The sequence below is a fragment of the Peromyscus maniculatus genome, chromosome 21, assembly GCF_049852395.1.
Source record: "Peromyscus maniculatus bairdii isolate BWxNUB_F1_BW_parent chromosome 21, HU_Pman_BW_mat_3.1, whole genome shotgun sequence".
Lineage (NCBI taxonomy): Eukaryota > Metazoa > Chordata > Mammalia > Rodentia > Cricetidae > Peromyscus > Peromyscus maniculatus.
In genome coordinates, this window is record NC_134872.1 from 67,276,317 (window position 1) to 67,304,074 (window position 27,758).

General features: G+C 37.6%; 1 protein-coding gene across 8 annotated transcripts in view; it reads right to left on the bottom strand.

Annotated features, from left to right (window-relative positions):
* Positions 1-27,758, bottom strand: part of Phf3 (PHD finger protein 3) — a 76,192-nt gene that overhangs the window by 47,674 nt on the left and 760 nt on the right. For 2 of the 8 annotated variants that reach the window (XM_076557969.1, XM_076557967.1), the window contains exon 2: positions 17,062-17,330. The exons of 2 other annotated variants lie outside the window; for them this stretch is intronic. In XM_076557969.1, coding sequence (XP_076414084.1) covers positions 17,062-17,305 — 244 coding nt within the window. In that variant the 5' untranslated portion in view covers positions 17,306-17,330. Of the gene's footprint in view, positions 1-7,110; positions 14,591-17,061; positions 17,331-27,605; positions 27,727-27,758 lie in introns of those variants that run through there. 4 more of the 8 variants (XM_042266240.2, XM_076557968.1, XM_042266242.2 and 1 more) reach the window with 4 other exon arrangements.

Consider the following 27,758-nt stretch of genomic DNA (forward strand, 5'->3'; position numbering starts at 1 on the left):
AAACTCAGGCAGTCAACATTGGTAGCATGCATCTGTATCCGTTGAGCCACCTCACCAGCCCAAACCTGGTTTTTTATGTAAATTCTGTGGATCTGTGGTGGTTTGAATGAGAAAGCATCCCATGGCTCCTGCACTTTTAAGGATTCCGGTGCTAGATGATGTTGCTATTTGGAGGTGTTTTGGAGGGGTGCCTTGCTGCTGAAAGTATGTCACCAGAGGCAAGTTTTGAGGATTTAGATTCTGGCCACATCCAGCTTGCTCTGTTTTGTGCTTATGTTTGAAAGTGTGAAATCTCAGCTTCTGTTCCTGCCACAGTGTCTGCCATTTCCCTAACATGATGTATCCTTATCCCTCTGAAACAGTAAGATTAAGTAAACTCTTCCTTCTTTAAGGTGCCTAGGTCATGATGTTTTAACATAGCAACAGAAAGATAACAGGATCAAAAATACTGGATCAGGGGCTGGAGAGATGGCTCAGTGGTTAAGAGCACCGACTGCTCTTTCAGAGGACCCGGGTTCAATTCCCAACACCCACATGGCAGCCAACAACTGTCTGTAACTCCAAGATCTGATACCCTCACACAGACATGCATGCAGGCAAAACAACAAATAAATAAAAATAAATAATTTTAAAAAAAATAAACTGTTTATTAAAAAACAGGCAGGTCTTCATGCTTGCATGGAAGCATGCTACCAAATGACCCACTTCCACAGCCTCCAAATGCTGCTCTTAATAGAACACACTCAAACCACGTCTTTCACTATCTAAGAAAAAACTATACAGAATAGATTTTCAGGTAGACCGAGGAGCAGGTGGTGTCGAGAAGTGGGGGGGGGGGGGAAAGGGGGGCATTTTGGAGACAAGGTGAAAACTTAATGCAATGGGAACTCCATGGAATCTACAAAAGTAACCCTAGCAAAGACTCCTAGTAATGGGGGACACAGAGCCTGAACTGGCCATTTAAGGTAACCAGGCAAGGCACCAAGTGGAGGGATTGTGTTGAGTAGTCCTTCATTGAGCACAGAGTTAAGATGCTAGAAGTTTAGAAACACATATTAGAAGGCATAGACACATGAGGGGAAAAACACCAAACCAGGCACAAAACCTTTGACCTAGTTTGTCCTGCCTGCAGTGTTCTGGGACTGGTTATGGAAGAGATCAGAGAGACTTTTTCCAGCAAATGATGGGAGCAGAAGCAGAGTCCCACAGCCAAACATTAGGCAGAGTATGGGGAGTCCTGCGGAGAAGGATCAGAGGAACCAGAAGGGTCAGGGACACCATGAGAAAAGAACCCACAGAACGAACTGACTGACTGGAACCCACGAGGACTTGGAGAGATCAGGGAGCCTGTAGGGGTCTGACCTAGGTCCTCTACATACATGTTATGGCCAAGTATGGGCAAGTTATGGCTTAGTGTTTGTGGAATTCCAAAGAGTGGAAGCTAGGGCTGTCTCTGACTCTTTTGCCTACTTGTGGGATCCTTTTCCTCCTATAGGGTTGACTCGTCCAGCCATGATGTGATGTCTAATCTTACTGTAGTTTGTTATGGTGTTTGATTGATGTCCCTGGAAGGCCTACCCTTTTCTGAGGGAACTGAAGTCAGGATATAACATATGAGAGGAAAAAAAGGAAAAGGAAAAGAAAGGAAGGGGGGGGGGGAGGGAGGGAGGGGGAGAGACACAACTGTATAATCTCTTATTATCTTACAATAATAAGCTCCATGAGGGCAGGAACTTGCATCAACTATCACTGCACCCCTAGTACTTTAAACAACACAGCACATGACAGGTATATAGCATTTTTAAAAAGAGTGAGCGGCTGGGCAGTGGTGGTGGTGCACGCCTTTAATCCCAGCACTCGGGAGGCTGAGGCAGGTAGATCTCTGTAAGTTCGAGGCCAGTCTGGTCTACAAAGCAAGTTCCAGGAAAGGCACAAAGCTACCCAGAGAAACCCTGTCATGAAAAAACAAAAAACAAAACAAAACAAACAAACAAACAAAAAAAGAGTGAGCGTATAGTATCAACCCCTTTTAAGTCAAAGTAAACTTTAATTCCTTAGATAGAATTTCCAACCATGCAATATATTGCTAATGCTTGGAATGTTATGTAATCAGACTCATGCTACCATAAAATAGGAATAGGCTTTTAAATTTAAAAACTCAGCCCTCTTGTTGAAACATAAATCATTTTTATTCATTGAGTGTCTCATTTCAATGAGTCAGTTCTCAGACTCTGTTCTGTAATTGCTGTAGCTTGGATCATAGATGGTTCCCTACAGTTCATGTGTCAGACTTGGTCTCCAGGAAGGCTCTAATGGGAGGCAGTAGAAACTTGAAGAGGTGGAGCCTGGTGGAAGGTCTTCAGGTAATTCTGAATGTGTTCTTGAAGGGTGTTTGGGGATGAAGGCCCCCTCCTCACCCTACTCCTTCCCAGCCATGAACAGAGTTCTTCTTTTACTACAGAACACACTCTAACCACGATACACTGCTTCTCCAGATCTGAAAGTAAAGGGTCAACTGACTGCGGCCTCAAACTGACAAAACTGTTAAGCAAAATAAAGTTTCTCTGTGTTATTTGGTTACCTAAGATACTTGCCATAGTGATGAAAAGTGGACTATAACATAAACAAAAGAAAACAAAGACAAACAAGAAAGGCTTCAACTTCCTAAAGAAATGTATTCTTCCCCTAGGAAATAAAGGCTGAGCACTGAAGACCACCCCAGGAAAGAACTTTGGTGGTTGTATACACACACAGCTAAATAAAATATAGAATCCATGAGGGTAAAAATTTGTGCTTATGCCTTCTGATATAGTATCAATGTCCAAACAGCTGCAGAAGCATGCACTGTTCAATCTTAAGGACTAATGGGCACAAAACATCACAGATACCAATTAGCTACCTCAAGAACTTAGAACCTTCATGTTCAACTAGACTTAGTCAACTCAGCTTAATCAATACAAATAAAATACCTCTACTAAATTACAGAAGTGTTGAGTAGTCCTTCATAGAGCACAAAGTTAAGATGCTAAAAGTTTAGAAACACACATTAGAAGGTATAGACACACGAGGGGAAAAAAATGACAAAAAGCTGCTCTCAAAAAAAAAAAAACAAAATAAAACAAAACAAAACACAATTACTATTTTTTAAAAATGGATGTCTAGAAAACAAATCCACTTTAAAACTACAACTGAAAGACTAAAGACAGGAGCCTTGACAGAAAACAAATCCAAGTCTGCATTAAAATTTAGCATGTGGGAAACTGTTAGAAAGTGGAAATTAAGAAAATCCTGATAACTGCAATAAATATACTGATAAATATGCATGGGCATGGGCCATAGCTTCATGAAGAATAGGTAAGTTATTCAATATATTTAGTTGTGAAGCAACTGTTCATACACATCTTGTACCATCCATTCCATAGGTTTAGAAGTCAGTATTTCTTGATAACTTTAGTACTTTCTCTGACCTTTTATGTGTACCGCAATAATAATCCTATCTAGTTCATTTCAGTAAAGATGCTCAATTCCATAGTTTTAAATGCATACAACTTACTTTTATTCTACATAATTCTATTCATCTGTTTCCTGGCCTCTCAGCTAGATAAATGAATGGAATATAAAAGATGCTCGAGGTTCTAAACTATTAAAAAGATGAAAAATGTATCATTCAAGAATTATTCTCTTCTTCAAGTATATTTGTCTCAAGCCCAACTGAGGGACCAGAAGCCTTGCTTACTAAAACAGTAACTGACAATATCACTAGTAAGGGCTGATGCAAAAGCACTGAGGATATAGCTTGGTGGTAGAACACCTGCTTCACATGTATAAGGACATGGGTTTTATCACCAGCACCACTACCATGGCGGGGGGAGAGGGGATGTATTTTCTAAAACAACAGTTAAAAGCAAAATTTTCAATATACTGCTTCATAAATGAAGAGCTATTTATTGTAACATAAGTTTTTAACTCCCAGTTTTATTTATATGGAATAATTATTTTCTAAATTGTCACAAAAGCATTTCCTTATCAAAGCCAATGAACACTATTTATTCACTAATCCAGGTCACCTGTCACCACTGTGCATCAAATCTGTTTTATTGACTGGTCCTAATGCTAGAAAATATTTTTGAGCAAATCTTATTACCAATTTAATTTTCAAGCTAACCTCTTTTTATGTATTTAACTTTATTTTGGGGACACTGCATAACAGGAAATCTTTCATAATGAAACTGACAGTAACCATAGCTCAAACAGAGAAAAAAATGGCTGCAGCCAAAGTGAACACAAAAATCCTCAGATTTTTAAAATAATCAGAAAGTCAAAAGACACTTTAAAAAGTACTGCCTCTACAACAGTAACACACATACAACTAGACATTCATCTCAAAACAGTATTAGACATATATCTTACTGACTACTCGTGAGATCATTTATATATAAGAGAGAAAAAGAACTTGGAACATCAAAACCAAGTTTGGTGATGTATGCCTATAAAAACAAGTACTCAAGTGGAGCAAAGGATCACGTAACCACAGATCCACAGACTCCTTGTGACAATCAAAAGGGATAATCGTAGCCCCTCCAAGAAATCGGATATAACTACTTCACCAACATAAACTCTGAAACTGCTAATTAAATGCCAGCTTTCCCCCTTTCAGCAGTCTCACTCACAGGAATTGTCTACTACCTTGCAGGTAATGGGACAAATTTAATTTCACTAAAGAACGCCAACAAATAAACATGAATTAAAGTAACCAGAAATAACCAATGGTTACAATTGATGCCAACAAGCATTGCCAATGGATACATGAAACCCACTAATGGAAAGCCTGAGAAACTGAGCATTTCAGGTTAGCAAAGTTATCTTTTTCTCCCCCCGCCCCCCCCCAGACAGGGTTTCTCTGTGTAGCTTTGCGCCTTTCCTGGAACTCACTTGGTAGTCCAGGCTGGCCTCAAACTCACAATGATCCACCTGGCTCTGCCTCCCGAGTGCTGGGATTAAAGGCGTGCGCCACCACCGCCCGGCCTGGCAAAGTTATCTTAAGTCCTACGAGATTTATTTTTATCTCTTACTACCTTAACCTGGGAATCAAACTCAACATTTAAGAGTTCACATGCAACCATAATAAGATTTCTGACATTATACAGTATTAACTGCAAAGCTTCACCTATTAAGAATTCTTGTAAATATGTTTAACCTTAACTCGAATCAAACTTTTAATTCACACTTCCAATGTGGAGGAAGTAAAGGAACAGACAAACAAGCCAGGTGACTTTATCAACAATTTAAAAATACCTGTAATTTGGCTCATTCTTGGAATAGGAAGTCTTACTAATTCTTCAAAAAGTATCAATTTGAAGACTAGCTATGGATGTAGTAGCTCAGATGATAGAGTTCTTGCCTAGAATACACAAAGTTCTAGATTTGATTACCAGCAACATGGAGCATGTTCTACTAGGATTTGGAAGGTGGAAGATTATCAGAAGTTCAAGGCCATCCTCAACTACAAAGGGAGTTAAAGGCCAGCCTAGGCTTGCCTCAAGAACAAGGGGAAAAGGTCATCAATGGGAAAGAATGACATCAGAAACGTTATACCTACACCCTGATTTTAAAAAACCAGATGAAATGTCTAACTTGAGGACAAATAGTACATTTGATTCTGGATAGGTAACTAGGTAATATTATATAACCATCTAGGTGTAGGTATAGAGTAATTGTGCTTAAGCCCTTTCTGTGGAGGTAGCTCATGGCTGGAATAGATAAACTAACAAATTTCTTACATGAGTAAAGCAGGTAGAACCAAATAGTAACAATGCTGAATCCCAATGGAAGGCACATGTTTGAGTACACACTGTATTATCATTATTGTTATTGTGAAAATTCCAAAATATAAAATTAAATTTATAATGAAAAAACTTATTTTTTAAAAACTAAAAGGTATCTTTACCCAGATATCTAAATGGGATACACTTGATTTCCAGTCCATTTTATTCTAAAACACATTTAAAATGTCTTTTTAAAGATACCCAAGTAGGTATATTTTAAAAGTTGAAAAGCTAAACAAAAGAAAAAATAACTAACATGAAGCCAGATTTGGTGATATATGCCTGTAATCCTAGCATTTCCACTGCAAGATGGAAAGATGAGTGACAAGTATCAGCTAACAGCTCACATGCCAGCTAGCTTAGAGTCTGGAAGCAGCAGAAACAGGTTCCCAAGTTGTTCTCTGACCTTTACAGGTATACTCTGGCACAGATGTACCTACACTCATATACTCAGTAACTTTAATTAAAATTTTAAAAAGACACAAGAACAACAAAAACTTAACATGGGGAAGGGATAACGCTCCCATGCAGAATGAGGTGGAAACATGTACCTTCACCAAGAGTTCCTCATTTTGTAAGGTGTACAAATCAAAATGTTGGGGTGTGTGTAATCCCAGCACTTGGGAGGCTGAGGGAGAAAGACTGCATGCCTTTGTGGCCATTCTGGTCTACAGAGCAGGAGAGGTCCTGTCTCATAAAGGGAAGGGAGCATGTCATGCAGGCAGAATAAATGGCTCAGTAAGGTCAAGTCCTTCCTCCAAGCCTGATCACCGGAGTTCAATCCCTGGAACACTTATGATGCAAGAACAGAAGCAACTCCTAAAAGTTTTTTCTCCAGCCTCCACATGCACAGTATGCATGCGCACGACAGTGTGTGTGTGGTTGTGTGTGTGTGTGTGTAAATAAACTTTTTAAAGTCAATATCAATCAAGTATTTAGCAAAATTTAGGGGGATAATATATGAAGCCAGTATATTAAAATCATACTCTAAATAATGTCATTTTTAATACAATGTATTTTATTTATAATTCTGTGCATGCACTGTATGTCTGTGAAGGGAGCTTTACATCCCCTGGAGCTGAATTTACAGGCAGTTACAAGTGGCCTGACATGAGCGCTAGAACTCAACTCGGGTCCTTTATGAGCAAGTGCTCTTAACTGCTGAGCCAACTCTCTACTATACAGCAGCTTTAAAAGTATACACAAGAAGCTGTTTTTGTTCCCCCGAGAAAGTATCTGCAAGTAGATAATCAATGACCTAGAAAAAAAGCTTGTATTAACTTACCTAAAATGTAAAACAAAATTAACTTTACCAATATTCATTCAAACTAAAACTAGCATCCTTGGTGGATTAGTCTCAGCCATAACATATCCTGATGAGAGACTCTATGAATCAGAACTTCCTAGAAGAGAGAAATTGATACCTAAAAATGTTTGCCTTCAGTGTTCTGCATTACAGTGTTATTAATACACAGTTCTCTATAGTTTAAAACCTTAAACCATTAGACTGCTTGCAGTAATAGAATGAAGTGACTATAAAGATATATCACATCAAGTTTCTGTATTAATTCACAGCAAGGGCCTTAAAAGTTATTACATTTAAAGATGAGTTAAACATTTTGTTTTACAAAGCAAGCTAAGTGTTTTACAAATAAGACAGGTATTACAAATATAATGGCCTCTTCTATTATGAAAAGGTCTAAGCAGTGAGTCATATTAAAAAATGAATACCCTTAGTCTGTCTCTTCCATAAAGATGACATTTTAGTAATATATAGCAAACAGGGTATTATAGTGAATGCCTATACTCCCAACAGCCTGAGAGGCAGAAGAATCAGGAATTCAAGATCACTAGGCTACCTAGTGAATTCAAGGCCATCTTAGGCTAACCAAGTGGGATTAAAGAGATGGCTCAGCAGCTAAAAGAACTGGCTGCACCACCAGTGCTTCTGGGTTTGGTTCCCAGCACCACATGGTAGCTCACAACCAAGGGATCAGCACCCTCCTCTGGTCTCTGGGGGCACAGTGTGCTTACATTCAGCAAAAGCACACATCCATATAAAATTAAAACAAACAAACAAAAAAACAAAGTGGAGAGTAACCAAGGAAGATACTTGACATGCACATGGTCTCTCTTCCTACACACATACACACACACATACACACACACACACACACACACACACACACACACACATACACACACTTACACACATACCGACCTCCCACACTGACACATCCACAAAGAATGAAGCCTCAAATAAGCAAGCAGTAATGTTGACACCCACCTTCAGGATTAAACACTACAATAATTTGTTTTCTCCCTAAATCATAACAAATGATGATGGATACTTATGATCCATCAAGGAAATGAAAAATAGAACAAGCATAGAAAGTCTTAGACAAGTGAAGCCGGGTTAGCTCGGAAAATAAGCCAAGTATCCCAAACACTTTGGGTGACATACGAGTGTGAAGAGGCATCAGTACATACCTGCATGACATGTATGCTTGAAATTACTAACGACTGCTCAGGATCACTCAGCTAATCGTTTGGAGCTAGGTACATGTCACTCATAGAGATTGCATTAGCCACCCAATCCACCTTACTACAGATGTGAGTACTAGCTAGGCTGTGACCCACAAGATCTCCAATGTCAAATGTAGTTGTTTTCACTCTCAGGTGAACCTAGTCCTATCTAAAACTGTAATCAATATTCTGGGTCCACATAAGCCAGTAAGTCGGAACCTAGAAAAGAGCAAAGGCTGGACAATGGGGTTTCTGGAGTCAGCAGGAAGGCATCAAGAACAAAGAAAAGGAGGCAGAGACAAGGCCTGAAACAAGACTCTCCCTCCAGGCCGCTGGAGCTGCCAGTCCCCATATCACTTGATCTTTAGTCAGAACTCTTCTGCTCAGAATCCTTAAGATGTAACACTTAAAGATTTTTATTATTCGTTGTTCTTGACAGAAAAAGGTCATTATGGAATTATTTAGACCAAGATAAATACAAGTTCAGAAAAACATCTCATGAATCCCTCATATGAAACAGCCAACAAGGGCAGAGAACTAGCTCAGCAGATGAAAGCACGTAAGCTGCAACCCTGACACCAGAGTTCGGTGCCCAGAACCCACGACAAGGCTGAAGGAGAGAACTGACACTACAGTCTTCTTCAACACAACTGTGCACCGTGGTACACATCCATATCACACACCCACTCACACCCACTGGGTTTCCTGGTGGCTTTATCCAGCAGGTCTGCATAAAGAGGACAGTTGGACCACAGGCCTGAGTGCAGGTGTTCGGAAGGGTCTACACTTGGCTGTACTGAGCAAGGGGGAGGTCTTTGCTCTGCCCCTTGGCATTGTGATAAAAAGCCCTTTAGAATCAAGTTCTGGGCAGACAGGTTCAGACCCAGGCCCTCCCGAGGCTATCGTGTGTTTTATGTCTTTCCTCTCGTCGTCTAGGTATCTCTTTCTAGCTAATATTTCTCACTTCTCCCTACTCAAGAGTACCCTGGGTCATAAAAGTGGCGGCTGGTCCACCACAACCCACAATGATAAAAACCAAAGTAAGAAAGAAAATTATAAACTGCTCACTGCTCTGCCTAAGAATGCCCATCACCTACATACATGAACACGGGTTCTAGATTCTTTTACTGTTCTTCCTGGGGAGTAGTTTTATTTAGAAGAGGTAGGTTTTTTATTTGTGTGGTTTTTGGTTTTTGTTTTACTATGAAGGCCAGGGTGGCCTCTAACTTGCAGCAATCCTCCTGCCTCAGCCACCAGAGTGATAAGATAACAAGCACCAAGTTCAGTGCCCATAAAACTTTTTATCTTTATTACATTTATTTATCTTGGGGGGGGGGTGTGCAAGCAAAGGTCAAAGGACAACTTGTGGGAGTCTGTTCTTTCCTACCACATACGTTCATTCCATGGATTGAATTCAGATCATTAGGCTTGACCAGTGAGTATCTTTACCCATGAGCTCTCACTAACCCCCATAAATGTTATAAATGTTATAATTTCCACATGAAAGTGTTTAAATATAAAATTATATAAAATTACCAAACAATTGAGTTAGAACATTCTCTCATACTATAAGCAAATATGATAAACTTACTTAAAATCTAAGTTGAGAATACAGAGCATAAAAATAAAATTTGGTGAGTTAGAGAACTAGTTCAGGGGTTAAGACCAGCACCGCTCTCCCAGAGGCCCAAGTTCAAACCCTAGTACCACATCAGGTGCCTCACAACCACTCGTAACTCAAGCGCCAAGAGGATCTAACAGCTATGACTTCTAAAGGCAGCTGTACCAACATGCAGATGCAGACACACACACACACACACACACACACACACACACACACACACACACACACGAAAAGTAGCAGAAAAAAAGAAAGAATGAGACCAAAGCCAGGTGCTGTGGTGCACACTTGTGACCTAGTATCTAGAAGGCAGATGCAGGAAGGCTGTGGGACCAGTAAGCATTTTTCTTACTAAAAGAGTTAAGACTATCAAAATATAATCATTTTACATAAAACAATTTTAGAATATGTTAATATTGACTCCTCTGCACTAGTATTAGCTGCTGTCCATTCAACACAAGGGAGTACTTTTTGCGTTTTGTTACTGGAGTTGGCATCTAATGCAGTACAACCACACCAGGAAAATGCTTCATCTTATCTCAAGAGTGGTAACAGGAATTTGGCTTTACCAGGAAAAGAGGGCCTACATCAATTATCACTCAACAATCTCATCATTTTAGATATCTCAGACTTTAACAAATGTCTATATAAATAACTTTGTGGCAGTTTTCCTCTTCTAAGCACACATTTAATAACTATCACAATGCACTTACAGCAAAGATTAAAATTCTGCAGCAAAACATCAGAACTAACAGAAGGTAATTTTGAGAGATGAATGGACAACAAAGCACAGTATTCACACCAGAAACTTCAGTTGAGAAATCTATGGACAGAAACTCTAGTTTAGTGTCTGAAATAATTTTCCCTGAGGCATCAGGTTTTGCTCCTTTACATTGAAGGTTTATATACATACTTTGGTTAAAATCTGCAGCAGGGCCAGATGCAGCATACCTACAGCACACCTGCTCACTGCCTGGCCTCTTGGTCCTACATCCTGTCTTTTCTCCGGTTAATTTTTTCCAAATCAAGATTACTAAGTGCCGACTTCTCTACTGCATATGTGAATAACATACATAAAATAGCCCTGCTTTCATAGAAGCAAATTTTTTCATTTAAATTTTGTTGTCTTTATCAATTATTTGAAGTAGCCATGGAGTGAATTATATATGGGATTAAACATAGAAATGTTACAAAGTGTAAAGGGGCTAGGATTTGACTCCACTTGCAAACCAACCAACCAGATCCTCCCTGATTCATGGTTGCTGGCCAAATCCACAAAACTAGCAGGACAAAAAAAAGTCTTCTTTGTAGCACAGTAGGCATCAGGGATCATGATGTCAGTCAGTGCCTCGACCTCTTCCAGTTTCACAGGAGTGACACACAGTATGCCTATCTAAATGTCTGCATGCTCAGTGAACTACAGTAAGAAACTGGAATGATATATGAAGAGTATTTACTGCTTTTGTAGTGAACATCGAACATCTTTGGGATAAAAGATGGGATAACATCATTTTATTTCATCATTCAAGGTAGTTTGCTGAAATCACAATCCTGAGAAATAATCCAAGAATTCTTGGCATAGTAGCACAGCTCAGGAACATTTAAGGCCATTGCTACACTATCTCTTCCAACAAATGAATGCTAAATACATAACTAGCCTTATGAAATATACTCAGACCATCAAAAATTGTTATTTCTATATTAAATGCAAAGCTCCATGATAACTGAGGCAAATTTTGTTTTATTCACCTTTGTATATTTGTAGCCTGGTACATGGCTAGCACAAAACACACATTTGGTAATGAATACAGCTCAAAATACTTCATTTTAAACAAAAATGCTGTCCTTAGGAGGCTGAGGCATGACAGCTGCAGGGACAGCCTGGACCACACAGTGAGGACAAGGCTAGACAAACTCTACACAGCAAAATACTATTCAAAATACACAGTAAAAAGATTTAAAAACTACACACACACACACACACACACACACACACACACACACACACACACACACACACGAAGCCAAAAGTAAGGGGGTTTTCCTCCATATAGCTAACTGAATTCTACTCTGAAATAATAGGTCTGATGCAAAATGTTTAAGGCCGCTTGTAGTATACTTCTATCCACTGGTACTTATTAACTGCATATATTTAAGAGCATCTATTTGCACAATCAACTGAATCACTAGCCAATTGTTTTATGTTATTCCTCTCCCCACCTCCCTTTCTGAACCCCTCAGTCTTTTTAATAATTATGAGCCATTACAGAGCCTAAGACATCTCCCCTAAACCCAGTTTTAAAAACAAATCTAGCCTCTTTATTCTTCTAAAAACAACTTTTAAAACTTCATCCTCACTGAAAATAAAACTAAATAGAATTTGAGAAAAAGCTTTAGAGCCCTGAATCCAAAAGCATTCAACTACATAAGCAGCAGAAAACTTAAGACACTATTCCAATCTTAGTACTGTGGCATTTTTATTAAAGAACTTGAGAAAATAACCATCTAGAAACCTGTTGGTAACTGCTGTGGTCTGCATGAAATGAGTATTTAAACCCTTGGTCAGCAGTTGGCAACACTGTTTGGGCCTGGGAGATTACAGAACCTTTAAGACTGTAGCCTTGCTAGTGAAAGTACATCACTCAGACAAGTTATGAGGGTTTAAAGTCTCAGCCCTGCTTCCTGTTCTCCTTCTCTGCTTCCTGTATAGACTTTGTATGATAAGCCACCTTCCTACACTGGCCCTCAACTGCCTGTCATGTCTTTCCTACCATCACAGACAGACACTCTGAAACCAAAATCAATCAATCTTTCCTTCCCTAAATTGATCTTGGTCCTGGTACTTTGCCACAGCAACAGAAATGTAACTGACACAGTTACTGTATGTACAGCTACAGCTCTGAAGATGTGATAAGTCCGGTTAATCACTTCTACAGAGTATCTGGTACATTAACATGCAAGCACTAACTATGTATCAAGTTCCTTCATTGACATCCTCTGTGCAGAAAGAAGTAGGACTTTCTTCATAAGCTGCCTCTGCCTGCAAGCTCCCTTTGAAAACACTGCCCCCAACTTCTGAGACTGAAATGACTCCTGACAACAAATACAAAGCAGTAATTCCAGAGGAAGTTATCATGTTTGCCAAGTTTAGTGCCTTGATGATTAATTTTGTCTAGGATATGATACCTAGATATTCAGCTAAATAATACTGAGTGTTGGTATTTTTTTAAAGAGAAGATTAACATTTAAACTTTGAGTAAAACAGGTTTCCCCCTCAACTTCATCACCTATCTATACCTAACCACTGACTTATAAGGAAATAAAAAGCCTTTCCCTAACCTGAAACCAAGTGGAGGAAACAGGACAGATACTACTTACTAGTAAATATTTCTCAATCTGCTATTTAGTGTTTCCCCCAAATAACTGCAGAGCTATCTGGCTAACAATCAATTATTCCACAGTAAAACAGCACTAAATTTCCTACTTAACCATCAAAAGATCAACAAAAAATAACCCAACTTTTGGGAAATGTTCACAATACTACTGGAAAGGAAAAATAAATGCAGAGAAAAACTGCTTTGTCCCTATGACAATACAATGCCATTGTAAAATGGTACACACAGAATGCATTAAAAGTTCTTAACAACTTCCACAATTAAATTTTCAGACAAAAGAAACTATGACAGTGTATGTTAAAAAAGCAACTCTAAAACAAACTTCTAAAGAAGTAAAACAAAAATGATGTAAAAAGTAAAAAAAAACGATGCTGAATACAGAGAGAATATGGTGATATGGAATAAAGTGAATAAACTTGTCAGCACATCAGTCTTTAAAGGGATGTATCTGATTATCATGTGTACAAATATTGAATTACCACACTAACCCGTGAAAATGCATAATTATGCTAATTGTGAAAAGAAACTGCCTAGAGTGGTACTGGAGTGCACTACCGCTGAGGACCTAACAGTCACTGTGACCAGCACTCTGCTCAGAAGGAAGCAGCACAAGCTAAGGTTCCGACAGTCAGCAAACGGCGTCTGACTCTGTTTCCCTAATTGGACTGGAGCTCACTATCTAGCCCAAGCTCGCTTGGAACTCTTGACAATCCTCCTGCCTCACCCTCTTAAGCATTCAGATTGCAGGCATGAAGTTTCTCGAGACCACAAAAATATAATACAAACCATCCAACTATGTCACCAATAAAAGAAACCTGTAAATAGCTACAGAAACAACCTGGTTCTGCAGAACAAAGAAAAGACTTACTCCATTTGCTAAGTTTACAGAACTATTAAAAAAAAGAAAGAAAGAAAAATCCAAAGTTATAAAATAACCACAGTATACATAGCCTTCACTGTCCTGAGAAATACAGACAAGAACATTTCTCTGTTTAATTCTATTCAAAACCATCAGTAAAAACCTGATGGAACCAGGTACAAAAATCTGGATAGAAACTACGTCACACTTATAACAAAAAACCCAAAGTAATTTACAAATAGCTGGAAAAGTTACTCTCCACAAAGTATTTTCATTAAGTTACAGTAAGATTTCTTCTTTGAAACTCTCTTAAATCTAGTATCATTCCAAAATAAAAATTAAAAAATGTTTTTCCATTTTGCAGTCATTAGAAAACAAGCCGGGCGGTGGTGGCGCACGCCTTTAATCCCAGCACTCGGGAGGCAGAGCCAGGCGAATCGCTGTGAGTTCGAGGCCAGCCTGGGCTACCAAGTGAGCTCCAGGAAAGGCGCAAAACTATACAGAGAAACCCTGTCTCGAAAAACCAAAAAAAAAAAAAAAAAAAAAAAAAGAAAACAAGTGAGCTTTTTCACTATCTCAAAAGACAAAAAGAAACGTAAATCACATCCACTAACTGACTGGCAAATAATGAAATTTAAACAATCCTAAACAGGAGCTTTAACATTACTGTTAAGTGTCCCTTACACATTCTCTTGCATGTCTTAAAAGAGTATATACCATACAAATATGGATACGAAAACATCATTGACTAAAGACCTAAGATAATTACAGCCAACAAATTAATGAGAACATTTCTACTCAAAACAGAACCATTACAAACATTAATAAATAATCCTCAAAAATAAGTATTTCAATAGAGGAATTTTAAGTATTTAACTAGAAATGTTCACCAAAACTGAAGCCGTTTTACATCAGTAAAAACTTTTACATCAACAGAAATTATCTTTTAAAAAGTTTTTTTAATGCCAGTAGAAATATTAGGATTACCAATGAGCCAGAATTTGTAAGTAAAAATTGTCAAGCAAGATGCTAACCATGCTGATTCTAGACCCTTCAAAACATTATCAGTGGTGACTGTAATTCCAACAAGTGCACAGGGATGAAATGTTTTTCCTGAATGTGGACTAAACCAGCCGATAGTGTGAGGACAAGCAAAGGCTACCACAGCATTTAACAACAGGCATGTACAACTACCCACAGACACAGGCACCAAGGGGAAAAAAAAGAACAAAAAACTTGTACAACACATACAGAAAACAAGTGTAAAGTTCTGAAACATTCAGTAATACAAGCAACAACGTGACCTATGTGATAACACAACACAATATGAATCATTTCAGAGATACACCATTAACAGCAATTCAAAACACTTCAGTATTAAGGAGTGATTGAAATCAGAGTCCTAGTAGTAATCAGTGTTGAGATCTTCCGGCAGCATGATCTGAGTCAACAGCAATCCAGACACTCCAAACCTTCAGTTACTATATAAATTTAAAATATTGGACAAAAAATATTAAAAATAAATAATGAATATACCGAAAACAGTATTTCAGGAGCAGTCTAAAGTCACTAGCAAACAAACCAGCATCACATAAACCTGTGAATTATTCTGGGGAACAGTCAGGTGTTTCCCAGCCTTTTTTTCTTCCTTGACTTTGAGACAGGGTCTTGATATGTAGCCTAGGCTGGCCATGAACTTAAAATCCTCCTCCTTTAGCTTCCCAAGTGCTGGGATTATAGGCATGCACCATTATACCCAATTCCAAAGACACTTCTCATTAATACTTTAGCCTGACAGAAAGTTACTCTCCTTACTCTTTCAGCTACTTCAACTATGAATATTAGAGCAGTGCTTTCCAACAGTTCAAGCCACATGAGTGATTTCAAATGTTCAAGTAGTCAATTGTTTATAAACAACAGGCTAGGCTTACACCTGACTAATGGCAGATTATTTGTCTGGCATGTGCAAGGCCCTGAGTTCAATCTCAGCAAATAAGTAAATAAATATCAGCAGAAAAAGTAAGTCAGGCACAGAAATCCTCTACTCCGGCAAAAGGATTTCATGAGCTAAGGAGGTGGAGGCCAGCCTGAGGCAACACTTGGGACCCAGACTCATAAAAATAATTCCATAATGAGGAAAAATTAATTTTCAAAATTTATTTAACCACATATCTTCAAAATACTGCTTTAACACATAATCAATAAGTTAATGAAATAATTTGCAGTCTTCTTTCATATCAAATACCAAAATTTAATGTGCATTTTACAGCATATCTCAACTAGAACTAAGTTAGTTTGGGGTAATAATTATGTATGGCTAGTGGTTACTGTACAGGACAGCACAGACCTAGAGTTCTTTGTCTAGTTTTGAAACAGACATATAAAATATATCTGTAATTCCAGCCAAGAAAAGCATGAAAGCTGAAGACATACATCAATTCAGCTTTAGTTCTTGACTAGCAGGCAGGCCAAGGGTGACAGTGTCCCATTTGCCAGGCAACCTCTATTTCGAGCATGAGTCCCAATTTTCACATGTTATTGAAATAATTATTAACAGCAACCCTTTAATCCTCATAAACATCCCATCTGATATGACAAGTTACATGGTCATTCTACCTAGATCCATAACATCCTTGAAAGTAACTCTATATACTGCTTGGAAGAAAACTTAGTTGAAATTCTCTATCTAATTCTGATGCCTGGAAAAGAGACTCTAAATTTAAAAGAAAGAACCCTAAATTCACTACACTCGTTTTTAAAAAAGAAAAGGAAAAAAGATGCTGCTGAAAAGTCTTTATTTTAAATTGCAGACTTAAAAAAAAAAGTAAGAATTACCTGTTGAACAAGGCATCTGGAAATTGGGATCATTGCTATCCAAAACAGGCAAACAGAACTGGTTACTTGCAGATCCTAGCATAGGATCCTTATCGCTGAGCATGTTCTTCAGCGAGTCCTCTAAGACAGTTTGACTTGTACTAAAATCCTCACAGACTTCATTCTCCAGGTTGGATCCTAGAAATAGGGCATCATCTAAGTGTTCAGTAGGAATTAAATGATTAAATGTATCAACTATATCCATGAAGACTTCTGTGTGTCTTTCAACCCTATAGAAAGACAAAAAAAATACCATAAGAAATAAAGCTATCAATTGAAAATCACCTAATACCAAATTATTTTAATAGTTTTGAATCTAAGAACACACTTCTGAATTTGTTTTTTTAAAAAACTTCACTGTTTTTTAGAATATACATTTGGAAATGTGGTACAAATCTTTACTGAATGATCTTTTTTTATCATGCATGTAGAATATTATTTTACCAGAAATCCTACTAAATGTTTACTCAATTCATTATTTTAGAAAAATAATTATATAGCCCATTAATTTGACATATCTGAAAGAATTACATGGTTTACACCACAAAGCTGTATGTTTTTAACCATAACATTTTCATAAAGAATCAAACAATGCTTTTACAGTAAGTCCACATAAAAGAACTAAAATTCAATTATTTAAATTGTGGTCCCATATCTACAAGAAACCACAGATAGCCTTGTTTTATTTACAAAGCATTTAAATTATTCACATATAACAGAAAAAGACAAGGTTTTCTCCACCTCCCCACCTCCCCCATGGAATCAAAGCAACTATCAACTAAACCCAACAAATCACAAGTTTACACATGCACACAAAGCTGTGCACATATACACATATTCTCCTAGGGTCTTCTTTTAGGAGAAAACAAGATAATTAACAAGAAAACAATCACATCACATATTCAGATTTTATTTAGTGAGTTATGTGTGGTTTACACAGATGTTGAATTAGTCTACCCGAACTGCACCTACACACTAACATTAAACAAAAGGTATCTGAAGCTCTCAAGGTTTATCAAAAACTGAATTATTTTTATGAATGGTTTTAAATAAAAGTGAACCAGTTAAGAAACCACACTGATCACCTAGATTATCTTTTACTCCATATTTTCAAAATTTTACAGAACTCCAAATCTACCAAAATTTTCTTTTTTTTTTTTTCTTTTTTTTTTTTTTTTTTTTTTTTTTTTTTTTTTTTTTTTGGTTTTTCGAGACAGGGTTTCTCTATGTAGCTTTGCGCCTTTCCTGGAACTCACTTGGTAGCCCAGGCTGGCCTCGAACTCAGAGAGATCCGCCTGCCTCTGCCTCCCGAGTGCTGGGATTAAAGGCGTGCGCCACCACCGCCCGGCCTACCAAAATTTTCTTAACCTGGCTTAAGCTTTTCCCCCTTAAAAAGGAGAGGGAAAGCTGTATGTGATGTTGTGCGCCCATAATCCCAGATTTTAGGAGGATCAGGAGCTTGAGGCCAGCCTGGGCCACATGCTAAGATACTATCTAAAAAAAAAAGGGAGGCAGTGTGGCATTCCCATATATAGATAACTACTGGGTATAAACTATATGAGATACTTCGGTGAGCATTTTATCCGAATATGTATGACTTAATCCTTGATGATAAAAATGATTGGATAATATGCTTGTTTTACAAGGAAAATGCATTCAAATAATTTAATTTCCTCAAAGTCATCCAACTCCATAGTCCATGTCTAATACCTATTCACCCTTTAACACTGAGCTTAAGGGCTCGAAAGACTTGAAGGCTACTGAAAAACAATTTCCCAGCAAATTAGTGATTGCCTGGGGCTAAAGAGAAGGAAGAATGACTCTGAAGAATAAATGGAAACTTTAAGGAATGGGGAAATGTCCTAAATCTTAATTATTTTTATAGTTTCAGAAATAACCCATCACGCTGGCTGGGCAGTGGTGGCGCACACCTTTGATCCCAGCACTAGGGAGGCAGAGGCAGAAGGATCTCTGAGACTTTGAGGCCAGCCTGGTCTACAGAGTGAGTTCCTGGACAGCCACAGTTGTTACACAGAGAAACCCTGTCTGGGGAAAAAAAAAAAAAAAAAAAAAAGAAAGAAAGAAAAAGAAGAAAGAAAAGAAAAGAGAAAAGAAAGATCTCATTACTCTTCAAATGAAAAGTCATGAGTTCAAGGCCAGTCTTGGCTTACATAAAGAGGAGCTTGAAGCCACCCTGGGTCAATAAGGCCCTGTCTCAACATATTTTCTTCCGCCAAAAATGAGCAATTAAAAAAAAAAAAAAAAGGAAAGAAAAGAAAGCAGTTAAGCATATTGAACTCTTTAAGATTGATAAACTTTCCAATACGGCTCTTTAATCCAAAGTGTATGACTAATCGTTTTGCTGGATTTAGAAAGCTAGCTTATCAAGGAAAAGAGTCTATGATCAAAAATTGAGAGAGTGGGTATAATGAGGTTCCATATCTTTAACAGTATTTTCTGTTATAGTCATCGAATATTTACTATGCAGCTACCACTGCATAAGACACCTCAGCAGGTTAGTAAGAATGAAAATCTTTTAAGACAGAAAAGAAAAAGATCCCCATATTTATGGGTCCAAAAAAGACAATTTCCATAGGACATATCACAATACTAGTACTCTGGGGAACATTTTTTAAGGGAAATTGATATAAATTAATAAGGCTGCTTTTTTTTAATGTGGGTCCTATTAGATTTGTACACAATTCAATAAAGAAAAAATAACCACAGTGTACTACCATCCAACATTCAAGCTATGTGGAAAGTAACATTTATCACAAGTATAAAGAAAAAAAAAAAACTAGTTTCAGATAGTAAGTACTTAGTATCAAAACTAACTCATGCTAGGGTGGAAGAGATGGCTCCTGGCTAAAAGTATGTGCTGCTCTTACAGGAGAAGAAAATGTGGTTTCCAGCACCCAGGTCCCTCCCACAAGCTGCAGGAAGATGGGATCTCCATGAGTAGTCAAAGACTGACATAAAATTTAAAATGCACCTTAAAAAAATAATCCATGCTAAATAGTAAAATAAGTGTTAGTTAATTACAGAAATACTAACTTAAAAAGACACATTAAGCTAAGTTCAACGTGGACTGACAGCAGAACAGAAAACATACATTACTGGTAAAGCTTGTAAAATCTGAATAAAGTATGGACTTCAGTTAATAGTTTTCTGTTTGCTCTGATAGAGGCACTATTATTACATCATAAGTCAGTAATAAGGGGAAATGAATTGAAGACATAGACAGGGTATGTAGGGACTCTTTTCCTGCTTTACAGCTTTCCTATAAATCTAAAATATTCCAAAATAAGGCAGTTTTAAAAAGAAAGAACATTGGGGATACCAAGTAGTGTAAAAGACAAAGACAAGCAGGTATAATTAAAAAGATATTTCCAGTCTCTTTGTTAACTATATAGCTGCTTGATATAAACAAATTTCTGTTTCTTACACTAAAGTTTTACTTAAGAACTTCCTTACATTTGGTATTTTAAGCAAAACACACTATTGTCTATTTACAGTGTCTCATGGAATTCATACATTTAAATCATTATCAATAATTTGAGGTTATACATGTTAAAATCTGAAATTTTTTCTGGAATCACAATCAAACCTAATATTTACAAACAGTAAAATACACATAGTTGTCACAGAATTGGATCATCTTAATTCAAACAATTCATTCATTCACTCATGTATTTACTAAACATCTACTACAAAGAGAAACCAATTATGGTCTCAAACTTAAGAAATTCACAATCGAAGACAGATTACAGACATACAAATACAATAAAATATAAATATCAACACACTACCAATATTTGAGGGCTGCTAATAGGGTCAGAAATGAAAACTCAGGAGGTAAGTAGATATGTGACCTGAATCCTAAAGGTTCAGAGGGTAGACCAAGAGAAGGAAAACAGTGCTAATTAAACAGTAAGTAGTGTTCTGTTCTACTGAACCATTTAAAGACTCAGAACATAATTAAAAATATAAGTATTAAAGTTGTAATATTTAATCTTATAATTAAATTTAATGTTGTAAGTAAAATTAAATATCCAAGTATATTTCCAATTTTAAAATACTTAACTTTGAGAATGAAACTGTAGTTAAATTTAGATTATAGTAAATAAAACCAAAATATGTAATTCTGTTTCAAGTATAAACAGAATGGGGGACAAAGTGCCATAAAAATTACTTTAAAAAACTGACTTGTATGACTAGATTTTAAATGTCTCACTTTTAACTTGGCCTGGTGGCACAGGACTATAATCCTGCCTACTCTTGCAGGCAGGCACTAGATAATTACACATTCAAAGCCTGCCTGGCCTACAGAGTACATTTGTGTTCAAGGCCAACCCAGGCAACTCAGTGAGACTCTGTCAGTCATTGGGAGAGCTCTATCTCGATACCATATACTTTAAAAAAAAAAAAGGTCTCAAACAAAAATCTCTAAAGCAAACCTACGTAAAATATATTTTATCAAATATTACTTTTTTAAAAACCTAAATAAATACATTGCTACCAGTATCATAGTTAAGTCTACAGAGCAAGATCCAGGACAGGCACTAAAACTACATGGAGAATCCCTGTCTCAAAAAACAAAAAACCCAAAAACAAAAAGAGACCAAGAGCTGGGTGTGGGTACAGGCTTGTAATTCGAGCACTAGGGAGGAAGGGGCGAATACAGAGCACAAGGCTAGTTTTGACTAAATATCAAGCTTCAAGACAGCTTGGGACCCCCAGTAATTAAAGGGGAGGGGGCTGAAAATACTGGGAGATTATATAACTTTAAGACGGCTTTAACTGTCTCATATAGTGTACACATGTGCATGCACACATAAAATGGGTGACATGAAGAATCAAAAAACATCCAAGCTGTCTAAATGAGAATGGCTCCCGCGGGCTCCTATGCTTGAATACGTGCCCCTCAGCGGACTGTTAGGGAGCCAACCACCAGGTGTGGCACTGTTGCAAGAGGTGGGCTTCAGGTTTCAAAAGCTCAAACCATTCCCAGTTACCTACCCCTCTCCCTCTCTGCCCCCTCCTTCCTGCCTCCTGCTTTTGTATCAAGATGTCAGCTGTTCCTGTACCATGCCTTTTTTCTTCCATCATGGACTCGTAAGGCCAATCAAATGCTTTCTTTTAGAAGTTGCTTTGGTCAAGGTGTTTTGTCACAGCAAGAGAAAAGTAACTAAAACACAAGTAATCATAAAACCTATGAAATTTTAAACAAGGTAATAGTAATTGGGTGGGAACATTTTATGTATGCTAGTGAAGGTCTTACTACTAGGATAACGTGTTAGTGAAAACCTAAAGAGAAGTAGTGATCAACTATGTGTAAGAGAAATCCAGACAAAGCCCTAGAAAGGGACCATACTTGATGTCTTCCAGCCCTGACATAACAGTTTAAATTTTAAACTATCTAAACTTGATTTAATCTTTAAATCAAGCAATTTGATCAGGCATATTTAGCAAAAAACAAATTTCTAACAGGCAGCTGTAGTAGAACTAAAGTACTGCTGCTATTAGCAGTAAAACAAAAAACTTAATGTCTAGCTGCCCAGAAATCCCACCACTTCCCCACCCCTTGATGATCAGATAAGGTCTCCTGTAGTCCACCCTGACCTCACTTAATCATCCTGCTTTTGCCTCCCAAAACTGGGGGTTCCAGGTGTGGATCATCAGGACCAAATTATTCTTAATTGGAGGCAGTTATACCCATCTAACGAACACTTGGCTATGCTTAGTTAGATGCCTTCACTGTCATGACAGTTGGAAAGGGTACCTCAAGTATCTAGTAAATACATTATAATGCACTTAAAACAAGTCCACATTGCACAGGGGGAGGGAAGCAATGGTGTGGGCCAAGAAATGCTCCTCTATAGACATCCATTTAACAAAACAACTCTATATTATAATGCCAATTTTTAAAAATTGATTAGCAAAAACCAAACTGCTTGCTAGAGTAAGCAGTGGAGCAAAAACCTGAACCCAGAGAAATAGCTCACTCAAGATTCAATACACTTACCACTACACTATATTGTTTTTATAAAATTAAATTCACTGAATATTTACTAGTCAGGACGCTGTAGTTAGTAGCTCATTGATATTATGTCATTTAATTATCACAATTATACTTTTAGGCAGGCACAACTGTTATCAACAATTTATAAGAAAGGTGCTACAGCTTACAAGTTACACCTCTGGTTCAGCAAATCAAGTACAATACTTAAACTCACGTATATGACTTTAAGGTCTTCTCTTAAAGATTGGTACAAAAACATGATAGATAAGGATGAGAGAGAAAGTTCAGTAGTCAAGAGCATGGCTGCTTTTCCAGAGGACCCATGTTCGATTCCCAGCACCCACATTCTTGCTTAAAACTGTAACTCAAGTCCCAGGGTCTTCTGAGGCCCTTTTCTGGCCTCTGTGCAAACCAGGCACACATGTGCACAGACATACATACAGACAAAACACCCATACAGGTTTAAATTATTTTAAAATTTTAAAAAACTATAGATGAACCCTAGGTTATCTTTCTAGGACAGTCAAGGAAAACGCTTAAGTACAATCCCACAAGTTAACTGTCCACACACATTCTGTTCTAGTTCCATGAGTTAGAGTCTGCCAGCAAAACCTCATAAAGGAAAACAAGGATCATGAAGTTTATGTGAACTTATCCAGTAAAAGGCACCCTGCCTACAATGACACCAAAGACTCAAGCAGATTTTTGAACTTAGAAAAAGAACTAACAGGTAGAAGCTGAACCTGCAAATGCAGAACTGGACTAGTCAAAGGTAGTAAAAGAAAAAAATTCGTCTCAAAATCTAGTCATTTCATATTCTAAGTAGTATTAAACAGCAGTGGAATTTTGAATTAACCACTGAAGTGTCGCCATAGCATAGGTACTCACAGTCAAACAACATACTCTTAGCACTTACTGAACATCAGGCATTGTAAAGTAGGTGCAATTATTATCTCTTCTACAAAAGAGCAAATTAAAACTCAATAGTTATTTAGTTGTCCAAAGGTCACATATCCAATATCTTCAAATCACAATACAGGCGGTATGATTTCTGAGCCAGCACTTCTAAATTTTATTTTATGCACTCTATTTACAAACACATTATTCTTATAACTTTAATTCATAATGATAAAATCTGTAAAAATGCTGAATAAGTATCTCACTTTTCTTTCAAAATAATGCAGAGACTATGTACTTAGTCACATTATACAGATAAAAATAAAATAGCTAACCTCAATGTATATGAACATGTTATCTGGAGGAAAAGTAAACTTACCAGCTAAAAACTTTGCAGTGTAGTTCACAACCTACTGTTTTGTTTCATGGGTTCACCTCATACAAACTGTGAATTACAGTATTATGCTTAGCCTTTCTGTATCATCTACCATGCCATTCAAAATGTCTGATAAACTTAAGATTACACCAACAGATTAAAACTTCTGGGTAAGCCGGGCGGTGGTGGCGCACGCCTTTAATCCCAGCACTCGGGAGGCAGAGCCAGGCGGATCTCTGTGAGTTCGAGGCCAGCCTGGACTACCAAGTGAGTCCCAGGAAAGGCGCAAAGCTACACAGAGAAACCCTGTCTCGAAAAACCCAAAAAAAAAAAAAACTTCTGGGTAATATTCAAGTCTCTACTACTTTCTTAGATCCCTTCCTTCACTGTGTAAAAGGTCAAAAAATTTAATTCCTGAGCCAGGTGTGGAGGTACCCATCTTTAATCCCAATACAGGAAGAGCTCTCTCTGTGAGTTCAGGGCCAATCACTCTTCATGTCAGCCAAAGCTAAAGAGTGAGACCCTGCTTCAAATAATAATTATCTCTGACAAAAAACTGTCTGACATTAAACACATAAAGAATGACACTTAGCAACTCATACAATGCTTTCCTAACACTTGAATTCCCTTCTAAATTTTAATACATGGACTTCCGATCTAATGTCTTTAAATTCTGTTTTTCAGTCAAAACTCCATTCCCTCAGAGCACTTTGGTTTCAGATACTTTTCATCAATGCCCTGGTATCTCCTATGTAACCAAACAGCAACAATTAAACAATATTTTTCTTTCCTGCTCTCAAAACTGTAAATTTTTAATCGTTTAAAAGTCATTTTTGTAGTTTTAAAAAATAAATCTCTTACATTTCTATAAAGGTATCTCAGATTTCTCAGAGGATATGCTCAGGCACATGCACAAGGCAGAATATTAAGCCCAAGATATTTTGTTCCAATTAAAAAAAAAAAGCTAGCAGCCGTTTGTCAACAAAAAATTCCTGAAATGCAGATGAATAAACATATTTAGCACTCTACAAAATTTCAACCTCTTGAAACTGAAGTAATTATGTACATTAGAAGAGAAAAAGGACAGCCTAGGAAAAAACTAAAATGCAAAAAGTACTTTAAGGGAAATAATAGAATTTAATCTGGATTTTCTTCAAAAGTGTACTTTTAAGAAAGCAAAATGTGCCCATAGAGGTGGTGCACACCTTTAATCCCAGAGGCAGGCAGATCTCTGTACATTCAAGGCCAGCCTAACCTATATAGAGTTCCAGGACAGCCAGGGCTATGGGTGAAACCCTGTGTCAGAAAAACCAAAAGGAGAAAAAAAAAAAAGCATCACAAAAATAAACACTAAATACATATTACTAAATATTACCTTGCCACGGCATCAAGTTATTACCTATTTTGACACCTGAGACATAAGAACTGTAAGCCTAATTTTCATACAACAGTTTTTCCAAGTATGCCCCACACTAAATAAATACCTCTACTCTTTTTTTAGTTTCTCTCTGTCTTGGACCACATTTGCTGCTTTCCTCAGCCATATGCAGCCTGTGTGGACACATCTGCCAGAGTGTGAGTTGTTATTTTCCTGCCTGAAAACATGGCCTTCTGCTTCTCCATTCCTTTCCTTTTACATTTATTTGCAAGTTCACTTTCACCCAGGGACTGAGGGTGCTGTTTCCTTGGGGGCCATAAACAATCACAGCAGAGCTCTCCAAGTAGTGCTTTCCAACTTTTTGGCACAACATCCAATGTGCATGTCTGAGTGCTGAGTGTCTGTGTATGTGCTTATGTGTATGTGTAGTTCTCCAAAATCTCAAATTCTTAAGGTAATTTTATAGCAAACCATTACTTGCTGCCTTCCAACTTTTATCAATAATATATAGATCAAACTTTTCTTCGATAATTCCAAAACAGACTATGTTAAATTTTAATAATGAGGCTTTAGATGATTAAGTTGCAATTTCTCTATCCTAAAATTACTAAGTTGGTCTAACCTAGTTCCCACCTATGCTTATAGACCATTTTTCTCTTAGAATGCATGAGAATATCCAGCATTGTGTACAAGAAGCTTATACATATATAAATTCGGTGCAACAGATAAACTCACTGTTCTTCCACTAGGATGCAAGAGCACTGGAACAAATTACACCACTCATGCTCCTCAAGAAACACCCATAACGTGTAAAAGGGACAGGAGAAAACTTCAGTCCCACCACTGAGTCCTTTAGCACCTTGACACATCTCTAGTACAACTATAAATTAAAGCTTAACAATTCCGGTCTTAACTCTTTTCAAATAGTCCATTTCATCTATGCAACAAGTCTCTCTGCTGCTAAAGAATTATCTGAATGTGTGACTTCATCAGAGCTATGACAACTTCTCAACGTCCTGTCTACATTACTCCTATCATTGGAAAATAGAGTATTCATTTTAAAATAAGTGATAATGGTAATGATGATGAAGGGAAGAATCACTGTGAACATAAATGACCGGCAAAGAGAACAGTGGGAAAGAGAAAAAAAAAAAAAAGATCTAAGTATAGCAAATGCTAAGGAGTACTGATTTTTCTCTCAACATCTTCTGTGCTCTGGAATAGCGCTATAAATGAAAAACATAAAGATGCTACACCGGAACACTTGTCTCTTTCATCTGTCCTTTTCTATAAACACACATCATCCACATTTTCAAAATACCAAACACTTCATTCAAAAAATTTTAAAAAAGGTAGGAACTGAGATGTAGGTCTGCACACTGAAAACACAAGACCAAGTTTGAACCCAAATACTAAGTAGAGCAATAATTTGCTGTGATCAATTTAAAATTTTAGCGTAAAATAAGGTGGCAAAATTCATAATGTGGGGGGAAAGTCCTAATTGTTCGATCCTTTTTTAAAAGATCTGTACGAAGAGTGAAGATAACATCAGGTAGACATTACAACATTGTTGCACTTCCCTCGAACCACAATCATGCTCTACTAATGACTACCGACTAGCAATAATAAACACGCATTCGAATTGTAACGACTAGGAAATGTCATTTAGCTACCCAAAGACAAGGAGAAGGTGCATCCGAGGGAAAAATGGGCCATCTAGGGAAAAGAGCCTCGGGCTGGAGGGTGCAACAACACTTTCTCCTCTCCCTGGGTCCCCTACCCCCGCCCGCCCCGTGTCAGATGATCGGTGCTTTAGCACCATTAACACCTACTTATCGACTAGTGGTTCATTAAATTACAAGTCCTGTCGGCAGGCAGGACTCTAGGCTTCCCATTTCAAACTAGGCAATAGGAGTCCGCTGTCTGGGTCCCCAGCACAAAAGCGCGCGTCCCCCCCACCCCCGCCCCGCGCCGAAGATCTGCAG